At 31.8% G+C, this 13,172-nt stretch overlaps 1 protein-coding gene across 1 annotated transcript; it reads right to left on the bottom strand.

The window, feature by feature from the left end:
- Positions 1 to 740: 740 nt before the first annotated feature.
- INS49_009994 (uncharacterized protein) lies at positions 741 to 3,084 on the bottom strand (the record flags this gene model as incomplete). Its single annotated transcript, XM_043170721.1, has 6 exons — positions 741 to 959; positions 1,021 to 1,120; positions 1,190 to 1,228; positions 1,499 to 2,533; positions 2,591 to 2,682; positions 2,767 to 3,084. 6 exons carry the CDS (start codon positions 3,082 to 3,084, stop codon positions 741 to 743), a joined length of 1,803 nt encoding a protein of 600 aa, XP_043025286.1.
- Positions 3,085 to 13,172: the final 10,088 nt, after the last annotated feature.

Below are 13,172 nucleotides of genomic sequence, written 5' to 3'. Positions count from 1 at the left end.
ATGTCAAAATCTGTAGAAACAGGGTGAACCTCGTTGAGAGGCCCTTGCTCTGTGCCTCGCCATCCCTTATTCTCCGATGCTGCCTCACTGGTTCAAGAAGTTGGAATGAACTGTTCGTTTGCATGTTGTTTGTTTCGAAGACATGACGAAACATGAAACTGAGAAACGCTCGAGTCAAAGCATCAACCTTGACAAAAACCTTACAATGGCATGCATCAGCGAGCTGGCAAGTAGTTGGGCTTGGTGAACGACCAGTGCGGCAAACAGTCCAAGGTCCTCGTCGCGTGACGTACGTTCCTCTTCATGAATGTTATTGTGCGTACCTTTTAAGTATAACAAGGAGCTTGCCGCGCGCTGAGAAAATGAATTTGTGGGGAGCGGCAGACTACCCGGCGGGATATGGGGCCGCTATGGCCAAGGACAGGAGTGGTGTTTGATTGGGAGATTGCAATGCTAATACAGCCGAGTAGAAGTTTTGCCGGCGACGACAGCAACGCCGGCTGATACATGAGGGGTGTTCGCTTGCTTGCCAAATGAGACGCCGACCGAGAGGAGATGCCATATGAGCCTGAAACGTACATGTGAAGAGACTGTGTGGGTATAGATATGCCAAAATTAGGGGAAACGCGGTCACTCCTTTCTGCATCAATCTGTCAGGTTGGCCACTGCTCACCGCTGCAGACGACCACCAGGCTCTCTTCCATTTCCAAGTTGGTGCACTTCGTTCTCCTGCGGCTCCATCACCGTGATGTGGCCCAAAAGTCCGCGGGTACCGAGGAGTTACTCTCGGTGGGTGTTGTGTCCCCGCGGCTATCAAGTGTGGGCTGTCGGGTCCGCAACATATACGGGCAGATCAGTACTGCCCCCGGGCGAATATGACTGTCTTCTGTGCCCGCACACATGGCCCGATTCTTCGGATCCTTGAGTTCAACGACGCGAAGGGCGGCGGGACGAGCACCCTTTGGGAACAGAAGTCAGCAACTGGACACTAGAAACCGGGAGGAAGTGACCAGAACTCACAGTCACATTTTTCGCTTGTCGAGCCCTCGTTGTGGATAATACAGTACCCGCCACGACAGCTGCGGCATTGCCGCTGCGTTCGATCGATACAGGTCGAGCACTATCGCCAAGACGTTAGCCCCGGACCTGGACACATTCTCGGCCGGCCATCGTAATCGATGCAACTCACGTTATAGCCGCATTCCCAGCAACTCCTCGCCATTCGAGCCTGGGGCGCAAGACGCGTCAGCAAAGTCTCGGATGAGATGAACTGGCTCCGACACATCGTCAGGGTCGAGCGGGTTGGAATGAAAAAGCAAGAAACTAAGGTACCTGCACGCAGAAGCAAGCAGGGGGGCATAACCATCGCATACAATTTCGTCGGCCTCAGGACTGTTAGAGGGGCGATCTGAGGAGGGAAGGTCGTTGGTTTTGTTTTTTCTGGAGTCGACACTCGCACTCCCGAGGGCATGTTTCCGCACCAGCCACACGTTCCTACGTCTCGGAGCGTGGGGTGTCGGAAAGGCGGCCACCGAAAAGCTCGTCATCTACTCCCACGCACTCGTCACAGAGACCATCTCGTACCTTGTAGTAGAGTCCATCGACGTGCGAGTCCATCTGCCCGGGCACGTAGCACTTCTCACACCACCACTTGTTGCAGCCCCAGCAATAGCGGTCGCGAAGACACTCCATGCACCTGGCAAGGAATCGTCTCTGTTCGGTTCTGTTGGATCCGCCGCTCCGCGATGGTTTCACGTCCGCCCCTGACGGACAGCAAGCCACCCTGGTGTTGCTGCTGTGCACCGGCGGCGGTGCGAGGAGAGGGAATCGGCACGTGTCGTCGTCTCCGTCCGTGCCGGCCGATTCGCCCCATACTGTCCACCCTTCCGGTGCTGCCCCACAACCAGCGCATCCGTCCAACGCGTGCGTCGCAACTGCCCAGCTGGAGGGAACCTGGGGTGATGGAGGACTGCTCGGGCCAATGTTGACTTGGCCAAACGCAGGTGAGTTGAAATGCCTGGGCCCCCTGCACAAGACCGCATCGAAGGATATCAATCCTGCGCAGGCTAGTATTGTGGATGCCCACTCCGTCGGAACAGGGCGTGGGACGACTGTGCCTTTTCGATCATACCACAAGTCGCTTGGCTGGTGTAGGACGTCAGACAGGGCCTGGTGCGAACGCTGGTTCCATCCGGCAGCCGTGGCGTTGCCTCCATTCCCAATCGCGGCGGTATCCCCGGTCAAACAAGGCGGGTCCTTAGCGCCAAAGATGTACAGACCCTTCAGCCGCGGCGTACCTTCCGGCCGGCTGGGACGGACTGCCATCTGAAGTGCTGCCCGTAGCTTCGGCTCGTTCAGATTCTTCACCTCTCGCAAGGAGAGAATGCGGACGGAGTATGAAGGGTCGCTGATTATCTCGTGAACCAGCTCAGCAGTCACTGAAAGACCATCTAAGATTAGTGTCGACACATCTCGAAGAATCTGCTGTCGACGGAGAGCCCCGAATATCCCACGTAGGGGCCCAGAGTAGAAGCTATCCATGAAGAATCAGTACAAGGCCGGGCGGGATTGGTGTCAAGGTTAAGCTCACTCGTCTTCTGTCAGGTTCTCATCAAGCTGCACGTTTCGCCATACCTCGCCCCCTTGATCGATGGGGTCAATATCAAACTGCGCAGACTTGACCTGCGTGAGGTCAAGCCGTCTGAAGACACCAGGCGTGTGATGTATCAAGCTCCGAAAGGCCCGGGAGGTTGCTGCGAGACTCACAGTGGCGGATGGCGGCAAATGATCGACCGTCAGGGAGAGAAGCAGGGGGTTGGAAAGGAAGAAGAGCAAGGTGCCCTCTTGGATCTCGTCGGGCAGGACGTGACCGCCGCCGCCGCCGTGATCATGGTCATGGCTGATCGGAGCCATGTCGGGGTCGCTACATGCAGCCGGTAACAGGCGGACGCCACCGTTGGTGGACGCCGGTAAGAGCTCTAGGAAGGGAGCGAGGATACGCCTGACACCGGAGTCGCCGCTCAAGTGGGTGCTCTGTTGCGATCGAGCCTCGCAGAGAGCTGTGGCCGTGAGAGGCAGATACATGGGGGCGCGTTGGATGGGTCGGTGCGCCGGATATGTGGCATCCAGGAGCTGAAATGGCCGGGCCAAAAGGGCAGTTGGGTCGCAAACAAGCCGTTCAAAGGTGCGCCGGGGCTTGGTATTGAAGGATATTGGAGAGGCTCGGCGGATGTGAGGGTGTCTCGGGGATTGTGCTGACAGGTCCCGGGGGATGAATCAAGCGTTCAAGTAGTACGGATATGGTGCAGCGTGGTGGTCTGGTGTAAGACGGAATGCGCCAGAGACCGATTGCAAGAGCGGTGAGAGATATTAAAGGTGCGCGTGGAGATCCTATTTGTCGTGTCAATGGAGATGCACAGCAGAGTTGCTGTGTTGTGTTGCGTTGCAGGAGCTGTCGTCCAGGCCGTGCTTGGTCGCCTCCGACCCAAGACGGCAATGCAGGCTGGATGTCACCTCTTAGTCTGTGAGACGTTTTGCTGGAGTGGGCTCAACAGCTTCCCAACCAAACGGATGAAGAGGCAGAGGTCAAGCTCCAGCTTGGCAGGGCTTGGGAGCGACTTGGCACTTAATGGAAGTTTTGGCCGGGTAAGGGATGAGTGTCGATCCCCCGAACAGAGGGCCGAAAGGGTTGCTGTTCCTGTCGAGCCTGTTTCTCAATCCAGAGCGTCCAGACTGTCCAGATACTCCACGGGTCAGCTTGGCGCGGCGTCAGCTCTGTCGGGGCAGCCTCATCTCGGAGTTGTCATTCCCCGCACAAGGTGCAGAATCGGCGGATTGGTCGCACAATGTCAAGAGTCAGATCTGGTTTGACGAATAGCACCTGAGGTCCACCTGCAACATCATCTGGCATACCCTCCTTTGTCGCAGGTCGGTCGTTGGCAAGATGCGGGGAAGATGAGATAGATGGATCGATGTGCGTGCACTGCACTGTCCTGTGGTCCATGCAGCAGTCGAGCTGGAGCTGCAGCTGCTGCAGTGGTGCGTGCTCACTGGCAGAGTGCCCAGGTGGCAAGAGCTGATGGGAGAGTGCTTGGAACTGGACCCTGGTCTGATGTCTGCTCAAAGTTGTTTCATGCAGGACCCTTTCAGTCTGACAGAGCGAGACCGAAATGCACGGGAAGGGAAAGGGAACGACGGCCCGTCGAGTGCAACCCTGAGATGGCTGGAAACGCCCAGGCGACGTGGGGAAGAAGCAGACAGGAATAGACTGGGGATCGTATGTATCGCACCCATCCATCAGATGCCTGTCGTTGGCTGTTCTGCGGTGTTGCTTGACTCACACTCGCTCCAGTCGACTGACTGGCTGCATTATACAGGGTTTTCCCCTAAAGAAGGTTAATTCGTGACTTCCGGTACGTTGGCAAGGGGTCCCCTAAGTTAATAGTGATAAATTACGTAGATTTCTCGGTCTTGGCGGTTAGTGCACATTAATAATATCAATATTAAATTGCACGGCGAAAATAGCTTATATAAGTAAGTCACTTAATTATAGGGTTACATACCAATTTAGCCCCCATTTACTATAATAACCGCTATTATTTGCCTTAGCATGCTTAAATAAAGGTGTATTAGCATATTTAAGCTAATGGCTTCCTAAGCTAAGGAAATTGCTGTTATTAAATTTTTACCTATAGGTTACTCCTTAAGTTATTTATTAATTTACCTCTTTATAAATGCCTAAATATACTTAATTAAGTTAAGATTTAGTAAATAAGCCAGCTAATTAACAATATAAGCATTAGGAAAGTGCTTATTAAAATAAATCTTAATTAATCTTAATTTATATGCTAAAGCGTTATTTTATTAAATAATAAAGAAATTATTAAACCTTTAAAAAGCTTTTAACTTTAAGAGGATTTTTAATTAATATAACTTGCTATTAATCTTTCCCTATTTCTTCTCTTAAATAACTAAGGAACCCTTCTTATTATTAATAAAATAACCTTAAAATATTTAATTATTAAGCTTAAACTTAACTTTAAAAAACTCTTTAATATCCTTGCTAAGGTTAATTATAATAAATTTATAATAAGCATTAAGGCTATTAAATTATATTTTATTAATTTATATTTAATAAGATTAATTAATATTTAATAAGTAAAATTATTAAAAGGCAAAAGCAAGTTAAGCTTATTTAATATATAATAAAAAAGAAAAGCAGGTTGGTTAAACTATATAGCAATACCTTGCAATAAGCATAATATTTTATAAAGCCTTTTTGCTAAAAGGAAGTAATAAGGAATGTAAATTTTAAGTAGTTTTATATATTATAATGCGTTTTATCTTTTTAAATATATTTATTAAGGAAAAGAAAAGATTAATAATATTATATAAAATTATGTAAGGATAATTATAAAGCTATATTAAGTTTTATATAATAAAGGCATATTACACTTATATAATTATTAAATTAAATATATAAGCAATAACAAGCATAATTAATTAATTATAATAATAAAGGGTATAGCATTAATTATACTTATATTTCATAATATTAATAATATATTAATAATATCCTAAAAACTATATAATCTTAAAAAAAAATATAAATTAAATTACTTTATATTTAAAGTTTTTATTATTAATAATAATAAGGTTATTTAAAAAAAATCCTATTTATAAGAAAAGAGGAAGTTAAAATATATAAAAAGAAAAGGTTTTATATAAGAATTAGTTAAGGGCTTTATAATGCTTAAGGGTATATTAGGCTTATTAACTTTAAATGCTAAAAGAAAAAAGCTTATTAAAAGCAAGGGGGCTTTAAGGGATTTAAAAATTAAAGCATAATTAATATAAAAACCCTTAATAAAAAAGCTTATTTGCAATATATAAACTAAGGGTTGCTAAAGCATAAAAGCAAGTAAAGATATTAATATAATTAACTTAATAATATCCTTATTTAACTATTTATTAATACCTTCCTTATTATTATTAAAATTATTATTAATATTAAAAAAAGCATTAATATTATAATAAATAATATTTATAAAGGAGGGAAGTGCTTATAAGATAGCTAAATTAGCCATTAATTAAATGCTTACTTAAGGTAAAGTATATATTATTATAATAATGTAATTATATAAAAAGGGGTAGGTAATTATTAAATAAATTTAAAATATAAAAAGTGCTTAATTTAAATATATTTTTAACCTTATCTTTATTATAAAACTATAGCCTTTTTATAAATAATAATAATGGCAATAAAGGTATTATTAATTAGCTTTTAAGGACCTTTAATTACTTAATTAAGAGCATTATTATAATAAAAGCTTAAAATACTTAAAAGATTAAGGAGGTTGCATTTAATTAAACTTAATTTAAAGGCCTTTTAGCAATAATTTAATTAAAAAAATTAATATATTTATACCCTTAATTAATATAATAATGTAAGGAATAATAATTTAATGCATAGGTATTAATTTACAATAATAAAAAGGGCCTATTTACTTATTTATCATTTTTTCTTAAATTTTCTAATTGTAAAAATATTATGCCCTTATTACCATGGCTTACAACTTATTTATTGCTATTTAATTATAGCTAATAATAATTTTAAGAGCATTTTTCTTATATAAACTTACTAAGAAAGTTATCCTTATAATTAAAAGGTAATTAAGAAAAGTTTTTTAATTCTTAAAAAATTAAAATAATATATAATGTTATACCTTAATTATTAATTTAGGTTGAGTTAAAGGCTTTAAACTTTTAATAAGGATTTATATAAAGGAATGGCTAGTGTGGGAATAATGGGTGTTGTTTGTATGGAGGATTGTTTGGGATTAGGCAGCTTTAACCCATTGAAATGCCTGGCAGGTAGCAACCTTAGCACTATATATAAAATAGCTAGCATAATTAAGCCTTTTGCCTTCCTTTCTTTTATAATTAATAATAATAAACCACTATATTAACTAAATGTTATATTGCAATATATAACTTAGCTAATATTAATTAATAATTGCAAGGGCAATTATAAATTAATAAAGCTTAAAGAAATAACCTTTTAATTATGCTAATTAGCATTATTAATATTATAAATTTACATAACGCAATTTACAATAATAATAATACTTAATATATAAAGAAGTAGTTATTATAATAAGAAATTACGGCGGACTCCCCTACCCTTAATATATATATATTTATTATGCTTTAAACAACCTTAATAATAACTTTTAAATTTAATAATTATAATTAAAAAAACTAAATTAACATTTATTTTTATTAATAATATATTTACTTATATCTTATTATATAAATAAACTTAAAGAAAGGAATTAATTTGCCTTTTAATGGCTAAGTTATAAAAGTAACCCTTAACTTCTTTATTTTTCCCTTAACACTACTTATTTCCCCTTTTTATTACTCCCTTTTTTAAATTAAATATATCCCTATTATTACTTTATTAAAATAATAAGAAATAATAATAATATAATAAATATAATAAGCAATATTGCTAGCTAAAATAGTTTATTAATATTAATTATAATGAATTATATTTTTATATTTAAAAGCATTGTTAAGATACTTAACCCTTTAATATAAATAAATCCCTTAGGATCTTTTAATAATAAATAATACTTAAATACTTATGTTTAAGGTTAAATTTAAGCTATAGCATATATATTAAGTAATAAGGTATATAAAGCATTTATTAAGGACTTTTATGGCTAAATTAAGCTAATGTTTATATAAATTAATAAAGACTTGCTATGCATTATTAAGAAAACTTTTTAAGTTAAGGGTATTTATACTTAAGGAGTAAATACCTTAAGGGAATTAATATATATCCTTAAAGCATTAAATTATCTTAAATGGCTAGTAAATTAAAAGCAAAAATACTGCATTATATTTAAAATTAATTAAATTTAAAGCTATGATTTAAGTATTTATATTATTCTTAACTTTAATTATACCCTGATAGAAGCTAAGGAACTACTTAATGATGATGATTCTCCTAATCCTGGACCATTTAAACCGCCCGGCTTATTTAGTGGTAGCGGTGAAGGTAATAATGGCCCTTTGGGACCTCTTGATTTATTAAGAAAAGGCAGCAACCTTCCTTTAGCTAATAACTTCTATATAGCATATAATTATTATACCCTTTTACCTTTAATAAAAATAAAGAACTTCCTATTTAACCTAAATATAGTAATTAACTTAAATAAATATTATTATAAAGATAAGATATTTATTAAAAAACTATATAATATTCTTAATAATAAGATCTTCCTTTTTTATAAGGCTTGCAATAACCTATAAATTTAGCCTTAATAGTTTAAGGTAGCTTTTTTATATATGCTTAAGGAATTAATAAAGATATATTATACTTAAGTTATTAATTAAAAGGACTTATTTACTTAAGCGTATAAGAAACTTAAGAATTAATTTAATATAAATAATAATTATTATAATTATTTTATAAATTAAAATACTTTAACTTTCTTTATTTTTTAATAAAGAAACTTAAATAAGAGTTATGCAGATATTCTTTAAATGCTTATTAATAAAATGCAGCTTTATTATAAAGTACTTAAGTATATTACTTATAAGGATGGCCCTTTGCAAAATATAATTTTGCAAGTAATATAAGATATTCCTAAATTTTATTATATTATCTTAATAGCGTTAATAAATATTAAGCAATTTTACTTTATTTTATAATAATATATTAAAGCATTAAAGGCTTAAAACCTTATATTATAATATATAATTACAGGAAATAATTAATAAGCTTATAAATAAGGTTATATTAATGGTTATAATAATTAAAATAATAATAATTTAATTATTATAAATATTAAAGAGCAATATTATTTTAATAGGCAGTATAATAATAATAATTAGCGCGCAAGGTACCCTTAACTTTTTTTTAAGGGTAATGGCTTTTAATTAAATTTCCGCTTAAGCCAGCCTTATTAATTTAAAGGCAATAGCTATAATAAAGAACTTTATAAAGGTGGTTATAATAATGAATATCAGCTTAATAAAGGTAATAATGGCGATATATAATGTAGAAAGAAGAAGTATTTTATATATTATAAAGAAGGATATTAATTAATAAATTATTTACTTAAAGATTAATAGCATGCTAAAGTTATATATATTTATATATATAAGAATATTAAATAATAAGTTAATAATAATAAGTTTAATATATTTTTTATTAACTTTAAAGGTTTTAACTTTAAAGCTGCTAATATTATAATAACTTTAATTATTAATAATAATAAGAAGGGGCATACTTATTATACCTTTTTAATAAATTAAGCCTTCCTTTATAACTTTTTTAATAACATAAGCAGCTTTAATGTTTGCATTAATTTTAAAGATTATTTATTAATAAAGATATTTATTATTTAAAATTAATATTCTTATTAATAATATTAAGGCATTATATTAAATATAAGTATAACAACATTTTTAATAATTAAATATAAGCAATTCTAAGCTTTGCAATGTTAAGTGTTTTTTATATACTTAAATATTACATAAGTTAGCAAAGCATAAGTATAATTTAGCTTAAGCTTACTTATTAAGTTACTTAGTATAATATAAGTTAATACTTTAATAAGGCTATTAATATTTTATATTATAAATAAGCTTATTCCTTTCCTTTTTTATATTTAAGATATAAATAAAAACTTTTTCTTCTTTTATAATATTATTAATAAGGTAGTTTAATAAAAAAATAAGTACTTAAAAAAGACCTTCCTAATTACCTAAAAGTAAGAATACCTATGGATTTTCCTTAATATAAAAGGCAATAATATGCTAGCAATATTCCTAATAAAAATAAAGCTTTAATAACTTTATTATAGGTTTAAATACCTTTTAGTTAACCGTTTTTTATGCCTTCTTATTAATGCTAATTATAATAATATTAATCCTTTGATTTTAAAAGCAATTTTTAAGTTTTATTATTATTATTAACTTTATTTCATAATATTATAATATTTTAAGTTTAACCTTTAAGATAATATTAACTTTAATTATAAGATTATTATAAATATTATATATTTACTTAATTTGCTTATTTTGCAAGTTATTAATTTAGCAACCTTTTTTTAAGTTAAGCAATTTCTTATCTTTCTTTTTATAAAGGATATATAAGAGGTTATTTAATAATGCTAAATAAATACTTATTTAAAACCTTTTAACTATATTATTTATAACGCTAAAATTAATTTTATCTTAATAAAATTTTAAAGCATTATATAAATCATAAGCATTACTTATAAGCAAGTGTTAATAAAGGTATATTAATTTATTAATAAGGTTAAAAAGTATTATGCTCTGCTTTAATAAGCTTTTAATATTCTTTATATTAAACTCTTAAAAACTTATATTAAAAAAGCTATCTTATAAATAGCTATTAAGGCAATAAATAATATAATTAGCCTTAACAGCATTATTTTAATACTCCTTATTTTTAACGCATATTTAAAACTTATAAAAGATTTTGCATTAACTCCCTTAACTTTTAAGAAAGCAGCAGTTATTTAAAAAGCTATAAAGGAGCTATACAAGGTTTATGCTAAACGATAAGTTAATATAGCTTTAAATACTTATAATGGCTTAAATATTATAAAAGTATTAAGTTTTTTATTATAAAGTAATGTATAAGTATAGCGAGAAAAGCATGGTTGGCAAGGATTATATAAGTTGCTTAATATTAATAAACATAACCTTATATTAAACCTTTTAAATAACTTAATAATCTTTTAATTAATATTAATTTAGCTATATTATTAAGATAAAAATGGCAAAAATAATATTTAGCCAGTTTTTAACTTAAATAATGCTCTTAATAAGCTTATTTAATTTAAACTAAATTTAATCTTAATAATATTAAAACAGCCATAACCTTAATAATATAAATAGCTTAAGGGATTAAAGAATAAGTTAAAAGAAATATATCTTACTTAACGAAAAGTTAAGAATTATAATTTCTTTTTAAAGCTTTAATGTAATGGTATAATTAATACCTTAGGTAATTTATTTAAGGAGTTTAATTATAAGGAAATTATAAAGTTAATTAATAATAATGTTTTTTACTTTAAATGCTTTAATCCTAAGATATATAAAGGTATTTAACTCTTTAAGTTATGTATTATTTATAAAATTAAGGGCAAGATTAAGAAGCTATATAAGAAATTATAGCTTATTATCACTAAATATAGTAATAAGGATAAGCATAATATCCTTATATAGTTTTTAATTATTTAAAAAGCTAGCTAAAGGCTTTTAATTACTTTAGCTTTATTCCTTTTAGCATAAGGCTTTTAAATAAAGCTTTAAAATATTACTTAAGCATATCCTTAATTAAAGTTTAAGCTTAAGCAACTTATTTTATATTACTTACCCTTTAAGATTTAAGATAAATACTCTTTTAAGATTATTATATAAGTTATTAAATTATTATATAACATTATTAAATTTAATATATATTAATAGGCAACTTATTATAAATTTTATTATAATAATATAAGCATGGTTATCTTAATATACAATTCATATCTTTTAATTATAAATTAAGGAAAAAATGCATTTATTATTATTATTATATAAATTAATAATACATTATCCCTTAATACTTTAGCATTTTTAAAACTAGAAAAGCAAAAGATTAATAAGGCGGGCATTTAATGCAAGCCAAAGAATATACTTATTATAAATAAATTACTTATCTTTAATAATATAATAATAAGTATTTTTAATAAAGGTACTTTATATCTTTATTAAAAGGGCTAAGGTAAGAAGATTATATTTATTAATAATAAGGCTAATAATTATGCTTAACAATATATGAAATAATATGCATAAAAAGCATATTTCGCTTTTATTTATTAACTTAAGGTAATATTTAACTTATTAGTGGCAGCTTAAATTTAAGAGCCTTTTCATAAGGATTATAATAAGCTAAATTGCTAGTTGTAATAGCAAGCTAATAACTTAAAGCGTGGACTTTAATATATACCCCTAAATTTATCTCAAGCTAAATTAATGGTTTTTATTAATAGCTTATTTGCTAATAATAAGAACCTTAGCTTATAAATTAGCTTTATTATTATACTTATAAATAAGATATAAACCTAATAAGCTTTTAAATAAAATATTAAAGGTAATATTATTTATTAATCCTTAATAAAGTGTTAAAGAATAACTTAAAGCGTTTTAACTTTAGAAATTTATAATATAATTAATAGCTTTAATATAGCTATAGTGCTAGCCGTTACTTTACGCTAAATTATTATATATTTAAATATTATAATAATTTCTCTTATAATATGCATTAATTTATATTTCTTATATAAGTGCCTAATTAAGCTTAACATAATAAAAAAAAAGCGCCTTATAATTAATATTATGGTTTTTTAGTAATTATATAAGAAGCGTAAGATCTTTAAAATTTATTAAATTGCTAAAAATTGCAACTTAGCTAATGCCTTTATAAAGAATACCCTTAATAATACTTTTTAACGCTTTATAAGTATAAATAACATTATAATTAAGATATAAGGTTATATAAATTGCAACTAAGAAGATAAGGTAATTATTTAAATATAGTAAAAAGTTAAGAAAATTACAATATATTAAGGCTTAAACTTAAATCGCTAAAGTATAGTTTAATAACTTATTAGCAAATTGCATTAATATAACCCTAAATATTATTATTATACTATATATTATAAGGTTATTATATTAATATTAATGCAATTAATTTAAATATGCATATTATGTAAATATAAAGATAAGATTGCTAAAGGTTTTTAATAAGGGGTAATAAAATAACTTTTTTAATTAAAGGTAATGCATAGTAAAAGTGTAAAAGTTTAGTTTATATTTATTAATTGCTTGCAAATTACCTTATAATGCAATATAATTAGCTAACTTTAAATTATATTCCTTTTAAAGGTAAACCTTATATTTAAGATTTTTATAATAGTGCTTATGCATTAAGGGTTTAAGTAATAAGGGTTATTATTATTTCATAAGCACTTAAGTTGCTAGCTTATATTTAATAAGCGTCCTTAATTAAATTTTACGGTTTAATATTTATATATTAATCTTATATATGTTTTTATTTATTAACTTAATTAATATTAAATAAT

The sequence above is a fragment of the Diaporthe citri genome (genome assembly GCF_014595645.1).
Source record: "Diaporthe citri strain NFHF-8-4 chromosome Unknown scaffold_4, whole genome shotgun sequence".
NCBI classification, from domain to species: Eukaryota; Fungi; Ascomycota; class Sordariomycetes; order Diaporthales; family Diaporthaceae; genus Diaporthe; species Diaporthe citri.
Note: the sequence above shows the minus strand (reverse complement) of the source record. Positions and strands in the feature narration are given on the sequence as shown.